This window comes from Tauraco erythrolophus, chromosome 15 (genome assembly GCF_009769465.1).
Source record: "Tauraco erythrolophus isolate bTauEry1 chromosome 15, bTauEry1.pri, whole genome shotgun sequence".
NCBI lineage: Eukaryota > Metazoa > Chordata > Aves > Musophagiformes > Musophagidae > Tauraco > Tauraco erythrolophus.
Genome location: NC_141479.1, coordinates 59737 through 79360, shown reverse-complemented (window position 1 = coordinate 79360; position 19624 = coordinate 59737). Strand labels below are relative to the sequence as shown.

Genomic DNA, 19624 nt, shown 5'->3' with positions numbered 1-19624 from the left:
TTCCCTACAGAGTGATGTGTGCACACACCCGGCAGTGCTTCATCTCCTGTGTAACCCTACACCCCCACCTCGGGCTCCATCTCCCGTGTCCCCCACAACCCGGGCTCCATCTCCCGTGTCCCCCCCAACCCCGGGCTCCATCTCCCATGTCCCCCCCAACCCGGGCTCCCTCTCCCGTGTCCCCCCCCAACCCCGGGCTCCAATCTCCGTGTCCCCCCCCAACCCCGGGCTCCATCTCCCGTGTCCCCCCTAACCCCGGGGCTCCATCTCCCGTGTCCCCCCTCCCCCCCCGGCTCCATCTCCCGTTCCATCCCGTCCTCCCATTGCGCTCCTGGCGCCCCCCGTTCCCGGCCCCGTCCCCTCCCCTCGGGCCCCGGCCGAGGGGAGGGAACCGGCGGGGGTGGCGGGGGCCGTGCCCCAGCCTGGCCGCTGCGCCGCCCCGCCCCGGCAACCGCCGCCGGCTCCGCTCGCTCCCGCGCCGGGCTCCGCCGCCGCCGCCGCCTCCCCCCGCCCCGCCCCGCCCGTCGGCGGGACCCGGCGCACGGCCATGAAGGTGCTCCGGCACAAGATCGAGCTGCTGACAGGTACGGCCCGCCCGGCCCGGCCCCGCCGCCCCGGGGTGGGGGCGCTGGGAGGGGCCGAGCGCCGGGGCGATGGGTCGGGGGCGGGCAGAGCCTTCAGCCCCTGAGATGGGGCTGCCGGCCCCCCTCCTCCCGCCGCGTGCCTCTGCTCCCCCCGGGATGGGTCCTGGAGAGAACGATACTTTTTGGGGTACGGGAGGGGATGCCCGGGGGGTGCCAGGGCTGCAGCGGGGGGAAGCCCGGCCGGATGCTGCTGGGGGGGGAAGGGGAGGACTGAGCCGGCAGCCTCCTGGCACGGGGGTCCACGAGCAGCCAGTCAGGGGCTGGGGGGGGGTGGCTGCCCGTGAGACTGCTGGAGCGTCCCCGCAGCGCCCGCTCCTCCGCCAGCCTCCCTGGGAGTCTCCCCGCTGCCTGGGTTGCCCGCGGCTGGGCTGGGGAGCCGGTTGCTCTAGCAACAGCCGCTTCGAGACAGCCCGCGCCCCACACAGAGCCCCCCTATGCCACCGGCACCCCAAGGCCGGGTGCTCAGCCCCTGCGTCGGTTGGCGCTGGATCACCCGGCCTGGTGGGTCTCACACTGTGGCCGCCTGCTCCCGCCATCCCGGCTGGACCACACGTTAGGCGGTTTGTGGGGGCTGCTGGGGTGCAGACTTGTGCCCCACCCCATGGGGGCAGAGCCAGTGATAGGTGTTATCCTGCACCGGTGGGGTGGCCCAGGCTGTGTCACGCTGGGGTTTCCTCCACTCCGTGTCCTCCCACCTCGCTGGAGATTTGTCTTGGCTTCACTGCCTGGCAGGGGCCAACCCTCCCTCCTCTGGATTTGCCTTCCCGTCTGTCGCGGGCTGCTCAGTTACCCTGGAGAATCTGGGGGTGCCACATCCATGCTAGGGCAGGATGCAGCTGGTCAATGGGAGACTCCCGGGAGGCTGGTGCGTTGTCTGAGGGACCCCTGCCTTCCGACCACACATGCTGCCCTGTGCCAAACCCTTCCCACAGCCTAATCCTGATTATGATAATAATAATTATAGTGTATTTCCTTGCCTGGAGCGTGTTCTCCTCCAACAAGCCAACACCGGGCTGCAGATCCCTGGGGAAGGTAAAGCCAACGTGGCTGTTTCCATCCCTGTCTATGTGTGCAGTGCCAGGGCCCTGGCGGGGCAGAGCATTAATGTCACACTGGGTTTGGGACTGATTTGGGATCAGGGAGGAGGCATGTCCCAGCTGTGCCCAGGAAATTGTTGCACCACACTGGGAAGGCAGAGTGGGAGCAGAAATGGGTGCACTTGGGGCACCCCGGGCACCTTGGAGATGGGTGCAGTTGGGGAGCATTGCGACGAGCTGGAGGGAAAAAGGGCTCATTGCCAGCCACGTTGCCCTGGCGTGGGATGGGGCCCAAGTTGTTTTGGCTAGGAGACCCAGAGCCATGGCTTCCTCACCAGCCCTCCGCTGTGATGGTGGCCCAGCCGGGCTGGGTGACACTGCCCACAGCCCTGCTGCTGCAATGGCAGGAGCTGGGACAAGAGTACCTGCGGGGTGGCATGGGAAGCAGAGCACCACGGAAAGCTGGCAGCATGGCTGTGATCCTGTTGGCAGCCTCTTGCACCCATGGGACTCCCGATTGTACCGATCCCTCCTCGTTCCTGTGCTCAGCACGCTTTAGGGACCATCCACCCCGTGCTGAGGATGCTGGTTGGTGCAGGGCTCTGCCCCGTCCCTGTGAGCCAGCTCTCCCCGCAACCAGGCGAGCAAGGTCACGGGGCCGTTCCTCATTGCTGGGCACCCTCCCTCCCCATATTCGCTGGAGGCTTTAATTACTAAAGGCTTTCACCGTACGCGAAGTGCTGTTCCCGGCCACCCTGGGCTGCGGCCCCACGGTGTGTTGGCGCGGCCAGCGTGGGACGCTCCATGCTCTCTTTCCAGACCCAGCTACCGGGTGAGGTGATTTTCCTCCAATTTTTTAACCCTGGGATTGTGCCCCAGGGGCTCGCGGGGTTGCTTGGTCGATGGCTTTTGCAGGCTGCATCGTCTCGGCTGTGCTGGTGGGCTACAGGCGAGGGCTGTCCTCCTGCAGAAAGCCATTTCTCCAGCAGAATGCCCCAGTGTGCGCGTCTCCGTGGGGCTGTTGGCACCTCTCCCACTGGGGTTTTGCACTCCCTGGTGCAGCGGGACCCCTCCGTGCAGGGGTGATGTGGAGACCCCCAGTGCTGGCGCTCTGGGACTCCCAGGAGGCTTCATGGTGATGTTTCTCCCTCCAAAGAGTTCTGGTTTGTTGGATGGCTCCCAAGGAGCAAAGCGAAGTCGTGGTGTCTGCAGAAAGAAGAAGCCAGGTGGCACAGCCTGCTTGCTTTTTGAATGGAAAACCCGGTCAGATGAGCACAAGGTGGCTTTGGAAGGGAGTTTATGACAGCTGTCATGTGCTGGTGGCCTTGCAATGCTCGTGACATCACTTGGCCTTTCAACATTACCGACCCGGGCTGACCCAGGTTTGAGGGTGGACAAAGCGTGGAGCAGGCTTGGCCAAGGCTATGGATGGAGCAGGGTCCATGATGCTGCAGTGCTAGCATGGCCCGTATCTTCCCCGGTGTCCCAGGAGATTGCAAAGGGTTGGTAGCCAGTGGAGGGGGTGTGGGACCAGTGCTGGCCCATTCAGAGCAACAACTCGTCTGAAGGCTTGGCCTTGGGGACGGGCTGCGAAGGCGAACAGCTGAGATCTGGATCCTGCCGGAGTGCAGATAGTCCCCTTGCACTGAGACCTGCCACTTACCCGCTCATCTGTACACAGGGGAGCCTGGATTGTCCCCCATGGTCTGTCACCTCGTGTGCAGCCAGCTGCTGGGGGTGCAGGCGTCCCCTTGCTCCCCTCTGGTTTTGAAGCTGGGCTTGTGCCTGGGGGTGTTTTTGGAGAAACCAGCGTTGGGAGGGTACGAAGTCCCGGTGCCCTGGTCAGCAGAATCCAGTCTCACACCTCTCCTGAGTGGTGGCTCCACGGTGAAGTCTGTCCCTGCAAGACCCGGGGCTGAGCAGCTGGCTGGCCAGCATCTCCTTCGCAGGCGAGGAGAAGAGCCTGGGAGTAAAGGCTTCACATTTGGTTTTCTCCCATCGTTGCAATACAAACTTCGGGCTGTCTCTCTGCTCTCCTGCTGCTTGGAGCACCCCTGAGAAACATCACCCCTCATTCTGGCTGTGCAAGGAGATCTCCCTCTGCCCAACTGTATCTGTCCGCAGCCTAAAACCAGCCAAAACGTATTTTCTCTCTCTGACTGATGCTGGAAGCTGGAGTGGGAATTGGGGTGTTCTTGCCCTGGGCTGAGTGCTACAGGGGCGACCAGCATGGACAGACCAGGTTGGTGTCCCGGTTTGCCTAAGACTGTGCTCTGGAGACAGGTCTGTCCTAACTGGGACAAACTGGACCTGGGTGGGAGCTGAGCTCCTCGAGGCAGTGCCTGCCCTGTGCTTGCTTCCAGCTCCGGCGGAGGGTCTCACTGTGGTCCCCAGACAAGCCAAAGCACCGAGTCCCTGTGGTAGATGGGTGGGTTGAAGCTGATTTGGGTCCTGTGCCCATGGGCAGGAAGACCCAGGAGGCTCCGGGTGGCCCAGGCAGGTCCCCATGGGTGCTGATGTCTCCCTCTCCGTGGACAGGGCTGCTGCTGCAGGAGATGACCATGGCGGGGCTGCATGAGCTGCGCTTCACCGAGGAGAAGCCGCTACTGCGGGGCCAGGACGCTGAGCTGGTGAGTCTGGTGATGGCACTGGCTCCAGCTTCTGCACGTGGGGTGCCAGGACACGGGTGCTCAGTGGGAGCTTGAGAGGGTGTGTGTGCCGGTATTGGGTGCACGTGTGTGATATCCAGTGCATGCATGTGTGCAGGTGTGTGCTCGCACATGCACGGGTGAGAATGGGTTCTGGTTTGGTGGGACGCTGTATGTGTGTGAAGACGGTGCACGTAGGAGCTAACACACGCTGGTGTGTTGGCACACGTGCAGGTGGTGCACGCATACGTGTGTGGGTATTGTAGATGTGCGTGTGTGTACACACGTCCCCTGCTGCAGCCAGTGCTGCCCCAGGAGCGTGGGGTTGTGGTGTCAGGGGGCTTTGTGAATTGGCTGGGAGGAGGACACCATGGGGCGATGTCTCTGTCCCTAGCGGCTTCTTCTCTCCCCAGGAGAACTCAGATGTCTTCCTCTCTGCTGTGGACACAGACTGGAAGGTAGGACAGCCATGGGCGGTGCCCTCCACCCCTGGGTCCTGTGTGGGACAGCAGCCTGTGGTTGGGCAAGGCTGCGGGGTGCTACGCGGACCCGGGGGTGCTGCTGTCCCGTCCTTCCATGAGGAGGGTGTTGTCTGTGCATGCGGCTGCACGTCCATCGCAGTCAGCGGCAGGAGGGGACGGGGGCGATGCTGACAGGCATGCTCTGTGCTGGCACTCGGATGGGGCTGGCGGGCACTCGGTGACTGGCTGGGGACAAAAACCTCTTTAGAACAGGCAATTTCTTCTCAGGAGGGCCGAGCTGCTTTTCCAGCCCCTCTACCATTGCCATGGCGATGGTTTCCCAGGCGATGCCAGCTCCCCACTTACATAAGGATGTTTTGAAAGCCTCTTTCTTTTTTGGAGGGCTGGGGCATTGCCACCATACCACCTACCTCTCTCAGAGAGCAGGGCCCCTCCGCTCCCCTGCCTGGCACCTGCCCGCCTTTTACCTCCATTTCACCTCTTTGGAGGAGACCCACGACGTGACTTTGGGGCTCACAGGGCTTCAGCTCGTGCCTGGCTCCCAATGTTGGTCTTCATCGCTCTCACACCCCCTGCCCAAGCTCATCCCATACCAGGCTCCCCCTGCGGAGACCGGGGTGCCGGTGGATGGGGATGGAGGGCAGTGGGGCTGCCGGACCCCAGCTCACTGCCTGTCCCTCTCTGAAAGCATGTTCCCTCCAGGGGACGCCAGGTTGTATGTTGCTGCTTTGCAGCAGCTGGGACTGCCAGGAGGGTGGGCTGGGCTGGCTGGCTGGCCACCAGGTCTGCATTGAAAGGCAGCACCTGCAAGGATAAAATAAATCTGGATTTCATTCATCCTGGGAGAGAGGCAAGGGAGCCTGGGCTTTTGGGGCTGGCCTGCTTGGTCTGCATTGCCCATCGCAGGTGGCAGAGTGCAGCTGGGCGGGGAGAGAAGACATTCATCAGGATACTGGGTGGTGGCTGCTGTGGTTCACAGAGTAGGAGGTTGTGGCCTCTTGGAGGGCCACAAAATTATTCAAAAATGGCAGTGGTGGAAAAGAAATGCCATCCTTCCCAGCAGCTCCAGAGCTGGTGAGATGCTCGGAACAGGAGCAGTAGAGTGTGCAGGCCTGGGCTGCTCCTTTGTCTGCTTGCTCAGGGTTTCCTCTTGACCGCTGGAGGGGAAACCAAACCTCCTGGTGCCACCAAAGTGAGGACGAGGAGAGAGAGTGAGGTGGCAGTGCCAGGCTGTCCGGAGCTCCCAGTAGTGCCACGGGCACCAGTATGGCTCTCACTCATGGGGCAGGCTTAGTTGGCCTGCAAGGGATGTTAAAGAACAATGACTCCTCCAGGACAATCTTTGCATGTCAGTATTTCATGGACTGGCCCATGGTGACACTGAACCGTGTCCCCGGCAATGCCCAGGTGGAGTGGATTGGGATGGCAAATGACAGTCATGCTCTTGCATGCCCTCAGTACCTAAAAAAATTAACCAGGAAAGGATCAGGTGGCTTTTCCCAAACCAGTCAGGCCCTGCACCCTCTTGGTTCCCCTCCAAGAGCCTCAGGATGGGGATGAGATGAGCTTCCCAGGCTTCGCCGGGCAACTCCCTTATTTCCCCCACCCTAGGACTTGATGGGTTGGTTCCCTGCAAAGGCTGGAGGCTGCCTTCCCTCCTTGGGGAGATCTTACCCCATTTTCTAAGCTCACATCCTTGGGTAATTCAATCCAGCCCCAGCTTTGCTCTTCACTGTCCACTCTGCTCCTCCCCAGAGCTGGTCACTGCTCCCTCGCAAGTGCAAGGTCCTGCCACGTGGGTCGGGGCAATCCCAAGCACAAGTACAGGCTGGGCGGAGAGTGGATGAGAGCAGCCCTGAGGGGAAGGATTGGGAGTGCTGGTGGATGAGAAGCTCAACAGGAGCCGGCACCGTGCGCTGGCAGCCCAGAAAGCCAACCGTGTCCTGGGCTGCACCCAGAGCAGTGTGGGCAGCAGGGCGAGGGAGGGGATTCTGCCCCTCTGCTCTGCTCTCCTGAGACCCCCCCTGCAGTGCTGCGTTCAGCTCTGGGGTCCTCAACATCAGAAGGACATGGAGCTGCTGGAGCGGGTCCAGAGGAGGCCACGAAGATGATGGGAGGGCTGGAGCACCTCTGCTCTGGAGACAGGCTGAGAGAGTTAGGGCTGTTCAGCCTGGAGAAGAGAAGCCTCTGGTGGAGACCTTCCAGCAGCCTTCCAGTGCCTAAAGGGGCTACAGGAAAGCTGGAGAGAGGCTTTGGACAAGAGCGTGCAGTGACAGGTACACGGGCAATGGCTTTGAACTGAAAGAGGGGAGATTTCCATGGGATCTAAGGAAGCAATTCTTCCCTCTGAGGGTGGTGAGGCAGTGGAACATTTTGCCAGAGAAGCTGTGGCTGCCCCATCCCTGGCAGTGTTCAAGGCCAGGCTGGATGAGGCTTTGAGCAACTGGTGTAGTGGAAGGTGTCCCTGCCCATGGCAGGGGTTGGAACTGGATGATCTTGAAGGTCCCTTCCAACCCAAACCATTCCATGATTTTATGCTGTGGCCTGGCTGGGGCAGTGAGGAGGAGTGGGGATCCCCCACTGCTGCTGCCAGCCCTTGGGGCTGTCAGCACAGGCCCTGGTACAGCAGCGCAGGGAGGCAGGTGCCTCTGCCTGGACCTGGACATCCTGGCCCTGCGGAAGTCTGGGCACCTGCCAGGTGGATGGGCTAGTAGCCAATGGGGTGCGATGCCATTCAAGTGAGTCAGCCTTCCTCAACCCTCCCATCTCCCTGCTGCCCTTTTGCATTCATGCCTTACTTTGACCTCGGCTTTTCCAGCCATTCTCCCCTCTGTTTTGCCACCTTCTGTCTTTTTTCATCTGCTCTTGTGGCTCTCTCTCTGCGTCTCTCTCCCCGCCGTGTCTCTTGCTTTTCCCGGAGACTATGGCTGCTCCGTGCCCTTGGCTCCACGTGCAGCAGGGCTGAGGCAAGCAGAAATGGCACCCTGACCTGCCAACGCTTTTGCACCTCTGCCAGGAACCACGGGCGCTGGGCTTCCCCTCACACATGGTCCTTCGGTAGCAGAGAGGCATCTCTCTGGCCTTGGGTCTGAGCTCCCTGCGGAACAAAGCGACGCAGAGGAAAGCCCCTTTAGTGGAGGCAAGGTGGATGCCCTCCCACTGCCTATCTGTCTGTCCATTCGCAACACGTCCAGACCCCCAGGCTGCCCAGCCTGGACTGGTTTGCAGGACAACTGCCTTCAGTGGCTCCCCACCAGCTCTGGGGAGCCCTTTCTCCCCCAGAGAAAGTGGCTCAGCCCTGTTATCAGACATCAGAGACTCCACAGGAAGAAGCCTGCGGGTGAAGCCGAGGACTTTGCCATGCAGGGACAGCACATGCATATGCTGGTGATGGCCGCTGGACCCCCTCTGCCTGTGGTGCGTGCCAGGGCATGGTGGAAGCAAGCTGTGGTGAACTGCTGTGGTGGGTATGATGTGGAGGTGATGGCAGGCTCCAGCTGGCACGGAGCATCCCTGTGGTGGGCAGGGAGGCTTGGAAGGTCCTCACCAGATGCTGCCCCTGGTCCAGCACTGACATGTGGCTCTGCAGCACCTTTGGGCAGGTGCCGGAGGGATGAGGGACTCATCCCCTGCGGGACTCTTTCTCCATCCGTGATTCGCCCAGAATTCACAATGGAGGAGCTCTGGTGCCGGTTGCGTGGAGGCGGGCAGTGGTGCTGGGCAGGGCAGGGGCAAGGCAGGGTGCAGGGAGATGGCACCATGAGCCTATGGGCAGTTTGGGACTGTGGCGGGATGAAAGCCGTCCGCAGGTGCCAGCTGCAGGCAGATGGACGCGCTCTCTCACGAAGCCTCATTGGAATTGGGGCAGAAACCATCTGCCTGCGCCCACGTGCACACAGGAATGCACACGCGTGTGTGTGAGCATGTGACACACGTCAGCCTGGGGACAAGATCTGACCCACTCAGCACTGCTGAGTTGTCTCTCCTCCTGCCTTATTTACTGCCATCTGCAAGGTCCAGGTTGGGACAAATCCTGCACATCCCCAGCGTACCAGCATCTGCAGCAGGCGGGATGACCATGCTGCTGGGTAAGGCAATACAGGTATCTGGGCAGTGTTCACGTGTGTACACGTGCGTGCCCCTCCGTGCACATGTGCATGAGTTCTGCAGGTGTGGCAGGTCGTTGTGCACCCGTAGGCATGAGTGGTGGGCACGGCATACATGCTGAGCACGCAGGAGAAGGATGCAGCAGGTGTGCTCCTTGCACACACATGGCCGTGCACAGGCACGTACAGCAGCCCCGTGGGGGTATGCCCGAGCATTTTGTGGGGTGCACGTGCTGCAGTGTGGGTCACTGTATTTATTTTTCCAAAGTTTGCATGCACAGAGGCGCGAGGGGCCGCGGTTTTGCCTGGCCCCCGTGTGTCTGTGTTGGTGCGTGTTCCCGTGCATGTGTGTGCACGGTCACACGTGCGTGTGGAGCACGCCTGCTGCATCCTTCTCCTGCGGTTTTAGCGTGCGCCCGTCCGGGAGGGCGCGGGTGCCTCCCGGTGCGTGCGCGTTGCTGCAGGGCCGCGGTGCGAGCGGCCGCGGGCTCCAGCGCGGTTGCTGCGCGTGTGCGTGGGGCCGGGCCCGCGTGGGCGCGACGGGCGCGGGGGGCGAGCGCGCCCCCGGCCCCGGCGCCCCTGCCCGCCTCGCTCCGCCGCGGGAGGGAGGACGGGGCCGGCTCCGCACCGGCGCGGGCGCTCGGGGCCAACTGGAGCGTGAGTAATTCCAGCGGCTGACAACGGCGGAGCGCTGCGCCGCCGCGCTGCCCGCAGGGGGGCCGAGGGGAAGGGGAGCGGGAGGGCTCAGCGCGGGGCTGGCGCTCCGCTATAAACCGCGGCGAGGGGCTGAGCCGGCGCAGAGGCTCCGCTTCGCCCAGCCCGCCGCACCGCCGCCCCCGGCGCCGGGACCCCGCGCCCGGCCCCCCCTCGTCCCGGCCGTTCCTCGTCCCCGCCGTCCTCGCCATGCCGGAGTGCTGGGATGGGGTAGGTACCGCCGGCCCCGTGCTCGCTGCCCTCCTGCCCGGGGAGTTTTGCCCCGGCGCCTCCCTGCTCGCCCAGCCTGGACCCCCCGCACCCAGCAGGCTTGGGGCGCAGGGGGACCCTTCCTTCCCCCAGCCCCGCTGCCGCATCCCTGCCGTGCCGCAGGCTTCGGGGATGCGTTGTCCTTGAGCGTGTCCTCCCCGAGCCCAGCCGAGATGCTGCGCCGAGGCCGAGGGTGAGCGACGGCAGCTGCAGTGGCTTTCGGGCTGCGCTGCGGCTGGCTGCTGACGTTTGGGCGGCGGGGGGGACACGCTGCCCCCTTCCCTACCCCCAGAGTTGCAGAGGGAGAGGGTCTCTTGCTATTTTGAAGCAATCCCTTGGATGCTTTCCAGCCTCTGTGGTGATGGCAGCATCCGATGGCAACAGGCTGGTGCAGAGCGGGGGACAAGCAAGGTGGGAGCACTGCAGCGGCAAGCGGGTAGCCTGGACAGGGCTGGGCTCTCAGGCACCCATGGGTGCTGCAACCCCTGTGCCCCTCCTCGCCCAGGCCCCAGGTTGTCAGTGTTTTACCCCCCCACCTCGCTGCCTGCATCCCCTGGTATCCCCTGAATCCCTGGTATCCCCTGCATCCCCGGCATCCCCTGCATCCGCTGCATCCCCTGCATCCCTGGCATCCCCAGCATCCCCTGCATCCCTAGCCTCTTCCGCCAGCAAGCATCCCTGCGGCAAAGGGCAGGGCTGTGGTACCCGGCAATGCTGCAGAGGCTGCACCACAGGCAGGGATGTGCCTGACATGGTGGGGGCGGGGGGATAGCAGTGCTGGGGAAGGAGCCGCCACCTTGGGCATGTGATTTTGGAGTGGGATTACAGGCTGAGCTGTGGGGCTGGGCTGGGGACTGTGAGCATGGGGATGGCAAGGAGACAGCCTTGTGCTCAGGATCAGCCCCACATGGATGCCTCCTGCTCTGTGACCTGGGGCCTGGCCTTCCTGTGCCTCAGTTTCCCCATCCATTGTTGCGAGGAGGATGTCCCTGCTCATCACCTGATATAGCTCCGGGGAGAGGAGGGACAGCCATGGATGAGGGCTGGGATCGGGGTGCCCTTGGGGAGCCGAGCGTTGTTTCCACAGAGCCCTTGAGCTGTCCTCAGGCACTGCGTCTTCCCCCACCCCGAGGACAGCGGATCTCGGTGAGGGGAGGCACTGCAGTGAGGAGACTCTGTCCTCAGGCAGTTCTTCCCACCCGAGGCCTATGTCCTTCAGAGTCCTTGGCAGCGTATAACTCGTGGGAGTGTCCACGTACCCACTTCCCTCCCACCAGCCCATCTGTGGGGCTGCCAGTACCCGCACCAAGGACCGCGCCGGTTGGGCACCCTACCGGCATCCCCTGCCTGGCCCTGGTTGGCACGTGATGCTCCTGCACCTACCAGATCCCAGCTTCAAGGTCACTGCCAGTGGGCTGGCTGGCAGACATGGACATCTGGAGGGGACCCCTGGTCCCTTGTCCCTGAGTGATGCCTTGGGCCAGTACCTGGGCTCACAGCCTCAGTTTCCCTTGCTGGCTGGGGACGATGGCCATAAAGGTGAGGCTGGAGTCCTCCCAGCCAGGGAAACTGAGGCACAGGGTAGTCCTGGTCTCTGTATGGAGGCTCAGCCATTTCAGACCAAGCTACTTTAGCTGTCATTTTGGGATCAGGCTGCAGCGTTTCCTAGGGTGGTGTCCAGGGTCTGACCTCTGCCTGTTTGTCCCAGGCACGGTGAATCCAGGCCGACTGAGCCACGCTGTGATCCCCCAACCTGTTGCCAAAACTCCCTCAGTCTCAGGCCTTTGAAGATCTCCTGTCCCATCCTGTGGTCCAGCTGTCTCATCTCTATGATCCTCCTCTCCCAAGCCCTCTTGGATCATCCTGTCCCATCCCATCCCATCCCATCCCATCCCATCCCATCCCATCCCATCCCATCCCATCCCATCCCATCCCTCTGTCCCTTGATCCCATCCTGTGATACCATCCGATGATACACCTGTCCAGTCCTAAATCCTATTATCCCTTCCCTTCCCTTCCCTCCCTTCCCTTCCTTCCCTTCCCTTCGCGAGGTCAGTGGAGGCTGGGAGCATTTGGATGTCATTTTCCTGCCTTTCTGATGCCCACAGCTGGGGTTTCTTCCCAGGACAGCTGCTCATCTTTCCCTCGTGCTCCTACGGGACCCAGCCGCCCAGGGAAGCAGCGGTGGGATGGGATGGCAGGGCCGGAGGAAGTCCTTGGGGCAGGCAGGCATCACCCCCCGTCTCTCCTCTTCCCTCAGGAACATGACATTGAGACTCCCTATGGGCTGCTGCACGTGGTCATCCGGGGCTCTCCCAGGGGAATCGCCCGGCCATCCTGACGTACCATGACGTGGGCCTCAACCGTGAGTGCGGTCTCTGGCCGTGGGGTGCAGGGTGGGCGAGAGCGCCCCTGGGGCTGAACGGGGCACCGGGATGTAAGCCAAAGCCCCCGCTCTGCTCCTTTGCCTGCCCCGTGGAGAGTCCCCGGGCTGCACCGGGTCTCCCCAGGGTTTGGATGCTCAGCCGAGCCCAGAGCCTGGGCCAGGCACAGCGAGGAGGGCTCGGCCACCCCGGCGCTGGCTGTCTGCTCCCCCATCCCTGGGGGATGCCAGGTCAGTCCCTGCCACTGACACTGGCCCCTTGTATTCAGAGCACGGACCCGGCTGGTGGCGGGGTGTAGCGGGGGCCAAAGGAGATGGGGAGCGGCAGGGAAGGAAGGGCCCCGGAGCCAGGGCTCGGGGCAGGGGGATGCTGTGCTCTCTGTTGGCCCGCAGCCTCGGACCTGCGCTCCAGACCCCTGCCCTGAGCTGTGTCCCCGGCTAAGCCGGGGTGCCCGATGCCCTGTGAGTGGCGAGCAGCATCTCCCCCTCCACCGGCGGCTGAGGCTGAGTCACTGCGTGCTGCGGAGCTGCCTCCCCGCCACCGCAGCCCTCTCGTGTCCAGGGGTGTGGCGTGTTGGTTGCAATGGACCTTACAACCCACCTCGACCCCGTGCTTTGGGAGGGGCGTCCCCACGCCGATGCCGTAGGGCAGGACCCCTCCAAGCCCTGGCGGTGGCTGTATCCCGCTGCAGCGGTGGTGGCCTGTCCACAGCGGCACTGGGGCTGTTGCTTTCACTGTTTCCAAGCAGGGAGATTTGCAGCCATTCCTCAAATCCCATGTTTGCCTGAGCCCCTACTGGGGATTTTGGATAGGGCTGATAATACCACAGGCGGCTAATCCTGCTGCCCGCCGGGTGGCCCTGCAGCTCTGGGCTCTGCATCCCCCAGTCCGAGCAGACAAGGCTTACCCCCCAACTCATCCTCCTCGCTGTGTCGTCCATCCCCACGCTTCACACCACCAGTAGGGACGCAGCCCTTGCTAACGGCGGCTGTGGTTTCTGCTGTGGGGATGAGGAGCCTGGAGGGAAGGGGATGGGAGGGCTTTGGTGGCATGTCAGAGGGCAAGCGTGAGGACAGGCCACCACTCTCCATGCTCCCCTGGTCCACTAGGCCCCCCTGCCAGGGCATTTGGTCTCTGATCCCTGCCTGCCCTTTGACAGACAAGCTTTGCTTCAACACCTTCTTCAACTACGAGGACATGCAGGAGATCACAAAGCACTTCGTGGTGTGCCATGTGGATGCGCCGGGCCAGCAGGCAGGAGCCTCGCAGTTCCCTCAGGGGTAGGTACCAGCTTCAGAGGCTCGCTGTGCCCGCCGGGATGTCACCTCCCTGCCTGCTGGGTTGTCACTTCCCAGGCAGTTGTGCCCTGCCTATGGGTCTCTCTGAACTGTGTCAAAGCCTGTGGCAGCTGACTGGCCCAGGATGGGCAACGGGGTGGTTTGAGGGTGGGTGGCATTTCCCTGCCCACTTCGGGCAGCCCAGCTGCCCTGTCCCAGCCTTTCTGCTCTGCATGGGTCCCATAACCGCCATCCTGTGCCTCCCTGTGCTGCAGGTACCAGTACCCATCCATGGACCAGCTGGCTGCCATGTTACCCAGCGTGGTGCAGCATTTTGGGTGAGTCAGCCTCTCCTCCACGGCTTCGGGCTGAGGGTGCTGGGCAGGGAGATGGGCAAGAGGCAAGGATTTGGGGCTGGGAGTTGTCCCTGTGAGCTGGCACCCTGCATGTCTTCTTGTGCCCCATGCCGTGAGTGGAGGGGTACCCCAGGGAACCTGTGCTGGAGCCCACTGTCCCCCATACGCACCTCTTCACTTTCCAGGTTCAAGTACGTGATTGGGATCGGTGTTGGGGCAGGAGCCTACGTGCTGGCCAAGTTGCGGTGAGCCTGGGCCTGGGATGGGCTGGCCTGGAGTTGCCCGTACCTGCTGTCAGCCCGGGGCACGGGGAACAGCAGGAGCTGAAACACCTGGGCAGGCTGTGCTGCTGTGAAGGCTCCTGGAGGGACAGGGGCAGGGGCCAGGATGGCAGTGCCATGGCCACGGTGGCCGGGCAGTGTTGCCACAGGTCTCCTGTTGCTCCCAGGACAGGGCCACGTCAGCCCTGTGCGATGCCTGTGCAGCGGGCAGTGGTGCTGGCGGGGGGCTGCCCTGGGAGCATCTCCCCTTCCTGCTGAGCATTGCCCTCTCGCCCAACCGCAGCTCATCTTCCCCGACCTGGTCGAAGGACTGGTCCTCATGAACATCGACCCCAACGGCAAAGGCTGGATTGACTGGGCAGCTGCCAAGGTGGGCAGGGCCCCGACCCCTTTCCCGGCCCCGACAGCTCCATGGGGCAGGAGCCAGCTGCGCTGGTGCCGTAACTCCCCTGTGCTCCTTCCACAGCTCTCTGGCCTCACCAGCACGCTGCCGGACACCGTCCTGTCCCACCTGTTCAGCCAGGTAAGGGCTGTGCGTCTTGACGGCCCCCTGCCACGGACCCCCCACCCAGCACCCCAGCCCGCTCACCAGTGCTGTGCCCTGCTGGGTGCCCCAGTGCTGCAGTCCTGCCCCGTGCCCAGGGATGGCGTTAGTCAAGCCCTGCCTGTATGCCTCCTGCCCGACCCAGGGCTGTGCCTCGACAGGCGTGCCACTCCTGCCCATGTCCAGCCGTGCCTGGCTGTGCTGCCGCGGCACCCTCTGCCCCACTGGTTGCCGTGGCATGGGCAGGCCTGGGGGAGCGGAGTGTCTCCGCAGCACCCGGCAGCGCCTGCCCTGATCTCTGTCCCCTGCCGGCGCAGGAAGAGCTGTGTGAACAACACGGAGCTGGTGCAGAGCTACCGGCAGCAGATCGGCAGCGTGGTGAACCAGTTCAACCTCCAGCTCTTCCTCAACATGTACAATGGGTGAGCGCCCCGGGCAGCCCTGCTAGTGGGCTGCCCCCGTCTGCGCCAGGGCGAGGGGCTGTGGGGCTGGTGGGTGGCCCCGAGGGCACCGTGGGAACCCTGGCCCCTGTTGGGTGCTGCCTCTGGCACAGGCAACCATGCAAGGCTGGCTGCCAGTGCTGGCCAGGAATGCCAGTGTTGGCACTATGCCAGAGCCTTGCCATGCTCCAGAGCCTGTGGCCGTGGGTGCACGTACCCTGGTCTTCTCCTGCACTGGGTGCTGGCACAGGCCCTGGCGAAGGGGGCAGAGATGCTGTCCCGTACGTGCAGAGGGTTGGGAGCCCTACTGCTTCATTGGCATGGGCGCTGCTCAGGTCATGGCAGAGATGGCCCTGGGGTCCTCCATCCACAGGGTGCGGGGGACAGTGGGGCTGGGTGCTGGTTCCTGGAGCTGGCAGTGTCCCCAGCTCTTGTGCCATGGCATTGGTGGCAGCACCTGCCCATGGGCTCACACTGGCCCTCTTTCTTCTCCATCAGCCGCAGGGACCTGGACATCAACCGGCCTGGGACTGTGCCCAATGCCAAGACGCTGCGGTAAGAACTGTGCCAGCATGATGTGGGGAGTCCAAGGGCAGTGGAGTCCACACAGACCTAGACCTGACTGTGCCCCTTCCTCCTCTCATTTCCAGCTGCCCTGTGATGCTGGTGGTCGGAGACAATTGCACCTGCTGAAGAGGGGGTGGTGAGTGATGGGGTAGTGCCCTGCAGGGTGGCACACAGACGGTGCCCATGCATGGGCACACTCATGTTGGCTACCTGCTCAGATACATGTGAGCCCCCGTGCACGGGAGTGTGCTCACGTGCAAACCTACCTGCTCTAGCAGGCATGTGCACTGTGAGCATCTGTGCATGGTTGCCTGGAAAACCTCCCCTTCCTCATATGCCCAGATGTGCTTGCAACATGCATGCTCGGATGTGTGTGGCACACTCCCTGCTTGGCCACACGCACCCAAGCAGCTGCTAGCACGTGCGGGTGCTTGCACCCATCCCACACTTGCACCGTCAGCTGCAGATACTGTGCAGGTGGCCACGTTGTACGGAACAGGTAACTGCGTGCACACCCCCCCTCCTCCAGCACACGTACCTCTATGGGTACGCACTGTGAGCACACTTGTGTGCTTGCACACGTGTGTGTGACACACAGGATGCCTCGTTGGCATCCCTTTCCAGCTCCCACCCTTGCCCAGACACTGCCTGGCAGGAGTCCCATGGCAAGGGATGGTGGTCTACAGGCTCAGGGCTTGCCCAGTGCCCTGTCTCCATCTGGCTGGAGTGGCATGTACCAGCTGGAGTGCCGTGGCCACTGGCGGTACCCGTGGGCAACTTCTGCCAGGCTCAGGGCCACCCCAGGGAGCTAATATCATCCCTCTCGCCTGCAGGTGGAGTGCAACTCCAAGCTGGATCCCACCAACACCACCTTCCTGAAGGTAGGCGGGTAGCAGGGGGCAGCCAGGCAGTCCCTGCTGCCCATGAAGTGCCCCATTGCCCTCTGCCCCATGTTGCAGGGCATCCCCATCTCCCCATTCCAGGTCCATCCTGGCCATGGGGCCCGGGGTGCATAGGGAGAGCAGGGTTGGCCTCAGCAGTGGTGTCCTACCAACGGGTACCAGGGAACATGGGGGGCAGCAAAGGCACCACTCCCAAGCTAAGCAGGACCTTCTCTCTGCAGATGGCTGACTCCGGTGGGCTGCCCCAGGTCACACAGGTGGAGCCCCCATGATTTCCTGGGTTAACTGGGTATACTGAGCCCTGGGGACATGCCCTGGTGCTGTCCTTGGCTAGGAGGGGATGGGCTGAGGTGGGCATAGAAGTCTTGCACAGAGGCTGCCAGAGGCGGCTCGGGGCTGATGCGGGCATCTCGGCCCCGGTGCTGCCTCAGCTCAGCCTGCTCTCTCCCTGCAAGCCCGGCAAGCTGACCGAAGCTTTCAAGTACTTCCTGCAAGGAATGGGCTACAGTGAGTGCCAGGGCTGGGCACGGGGCTGGCGAGGGTCCTGCGTGTGCCACATGTGCGTGTGCTTGTGTGTGCGTGTGCTGACGCGGCCGCGGGAGGGAAGCCCGGCACTCCCACGTGTCCGTCCTGATGGAGAGCTCGCGTGCGCCCGTGGCGCTGCGTGTGCAGCTGTACAGGACATGCGTGCGGAGGGGCGTGGGGTGTGCAGGCTCCACGTGCACGCAGACGTGTGTACAGGGCTCCGCGTGTACGTACGCGTGTGGGCAGGGTCTCTGTACATGCGTGCACGCTGCCGTGTGTGTGGGCACGCACAGCGGAAGGCTGCGTGTGTGCACACAGGCGTGCAGACTCCACGTGCACAAACCTGCGTGCACGTGTGTGCGTTTGGGTCCGTGAGCACGCGTGTGTGTGCGTGCGCAGGTCTGTGTGCGCACCTGCGTGTGCACGCGTGCAGAAGCCCACGGACACACGTGGGTGTGTGGGCAGGTCCACGTGCGCATGCACAGGTGTCTGTGTGTGCAGATCCGTGTGCCCGCCACACGCGGGGCAGGGCGGGGGCTCCTGGCCCTGTGGAGTGGCCAGCATGGATAACGCTCTCTCTCTGCCCTCCCTGCCCTTCTCCCGCTCCACCCCTGCCAGTCGCACACCTGAAGGACCGGAGGCTGAGCGGAGGCACAGGTACCGCCTCAGTGCTGCTCAGCCCGTGCCCGCTGCTGCATGGTGCCCACACCTGGCCTGTGCCCTCGAGCTGCCTGGGCACCTTTGGGAGCAGCCTGGGTGCGGGGCTGGCCCTTCCCAGCCAGGTGCCCTCTGCCTCGCTCTGCTTTGCCTGAGATGGCACCCTGAGCTGGGGCTGGGGCTGAGTCCCCCTCATGCAGGCGCAGTCTCAGCAGTGTGCCCACTGTGCCCTCCTCCAGCCGGCCAGGAGCTGTGCCCATGGGGCATCCTGGCTGAAGGAGGGAGTCACCTTCCCAGCACGCCCTGCTCCCCTCCCTGCTCACTCCTTCCGCGAGTGATGGCCAGGGGTCCCCACTGCCCCATGCCCAGCAGTCACGTGCCTGGGAGATGTGCTGGTGTGCAGCCTGCCCCAGGGTGCCCATCCCTGCCTGCTGCCCTTTGCCAGCCTGGAGCTGCTCATGTTGTCCAAGCACCGCATGCTGCAAGCTTGTGTCTGGGGTCATTCCCAATGAGGAGCTGGACCAGCGGCTTTGCTTGCGGAAGGCAACGTCAGCTCAGGTCCTGCTGGCTTTCGGAGGGAGCTGAGCACCCGGGCCGTCTCTCTATCTGTGCAGTGCCATCTGCCAGCATGACCCGCCTGGCACGCTCCCGCACGGCCTCCCTCACCAGCGCCAGCTCGGTGGATGGCACACGCCCACGTGCCTGCACCCACTCGGAGAGCACCGAGGCCATGGGGCAGATCAACCACACCATGGAGGTATCGTGCTGAGGTCCACGCCCGCTGCCAGCGTCTCCTCCAGAGCCATCTCCCACCCGTCAGCATCCCGCCAGCACCCACTCGCCCCACGGACGTCCTCCATTAGGGCCCTCGCTCCTTTGGGGTCGATTTGTCTTTGCCATTGGCCTCATCCCCGCGTCTGGTACCAGAGAGGAGAAGGGCTTCGCTCACTGCCTCCTGGCTCTGGCTCCTGGCTTCACCCAGCAGTTACACATGGTTCTGCACTGGTCCTCACCCTCCCTAGCATCGACTTGGCCCTGGCTTGGGAGGGTGGGTGGCAGTGGGATGGGGCCAGGATGGGAGAGCAGGGGCAGGATGGTGGATGGGGCAGGACAGCTAGCTGTGGGCAGGACAGCAGGATGTGGAGAGGATACAGGAGGTAGGTTGACCCCAAGGTCAAGCGATGGCTGGGCAAGCCAGAAGGAAGGCAGGGACAGGGAGCAGCACTCATTGGGAGGTCACTGGGCCCTTCCTGGGGATGCACCTCCCATTTCTCCCTGCTGGCCCTCTCTGGGAAGAGCTAGCACGAGATCCCCCAGCACACCAGGACCTTCGGCCCCACATCTGGGCTGAACATCGTGAGAAATCACAACCCAAACTGTCCCCCTTGCCCTGGTCATGTACCCTGAGGGCTGCTCGGGGCAGGGGGAGAGGGCTCAGCCCTGCTCCAGAAGCCATCAGGGCAGGAGGGTGGCAGTTCCCCCGCCTGTGCCCACGCACTTGGTCCCTCATTGCAAGAAGGACAATCACCACCGGCCACCAAAAACACACCAGGGGAAAGGGGACCTGTGTTGCCCTGGCTTGCTGGGTCCTTGGCACACCGCCAGTTCCACTCCCAGCTCTTGGGCTGAGGTGCCAGGGCTTAGAGGCCGCCAGGTTGTGAGGGTGTCCCATGGCAAATCCCCCTCCAGGTTTGCCACAGCCTGCAGGTGTCAGTGCAGAGGAGCCATCAGCAATAAGATGAGACGCACACCCCCAGTGCCAGGGAGCCCTCAGCACCCTCTGCCCCACAAGGCGCATCGCCACAAGGTGC

The 19624-nt window shown here is 63.4% G+C and overlaps 1 protein-coding gene across 1 annotated transcript; it reads left to right on the top strand.

Annotated features, from left to right (window-relative positions):
• The first annotated feature begins 547 nt into the window (after window positions 1–547).
• Window positions 548–18582, top strand: NDRG4 (NDRG family member 4). The gene is given in 20 exon segments (XM_086620727.1): window positions 548–584; window positions 4220–4311; window positions 4743–4787; window positions 12141–12195; window positions 12198–12245; window positions 13424–13544; window positions 13817–13879; window positions 14083–14136; window positions 14284–14290; window positions 14462–14548; window positions 14645–14701; window positions 15044–15144; window positions 15661–15717; window positions 15813–15843; window positions 15845–15865; window positions 16563–16610; window positions 16853–16888; window positions 17087–17138; window positions 17775–17813; window positions 18428–18582. Coding segments are annotated over 20 exon segments (1206 nt in total).
• Window positions 18583–19624: the final 1042 nt, after the last annotated feature.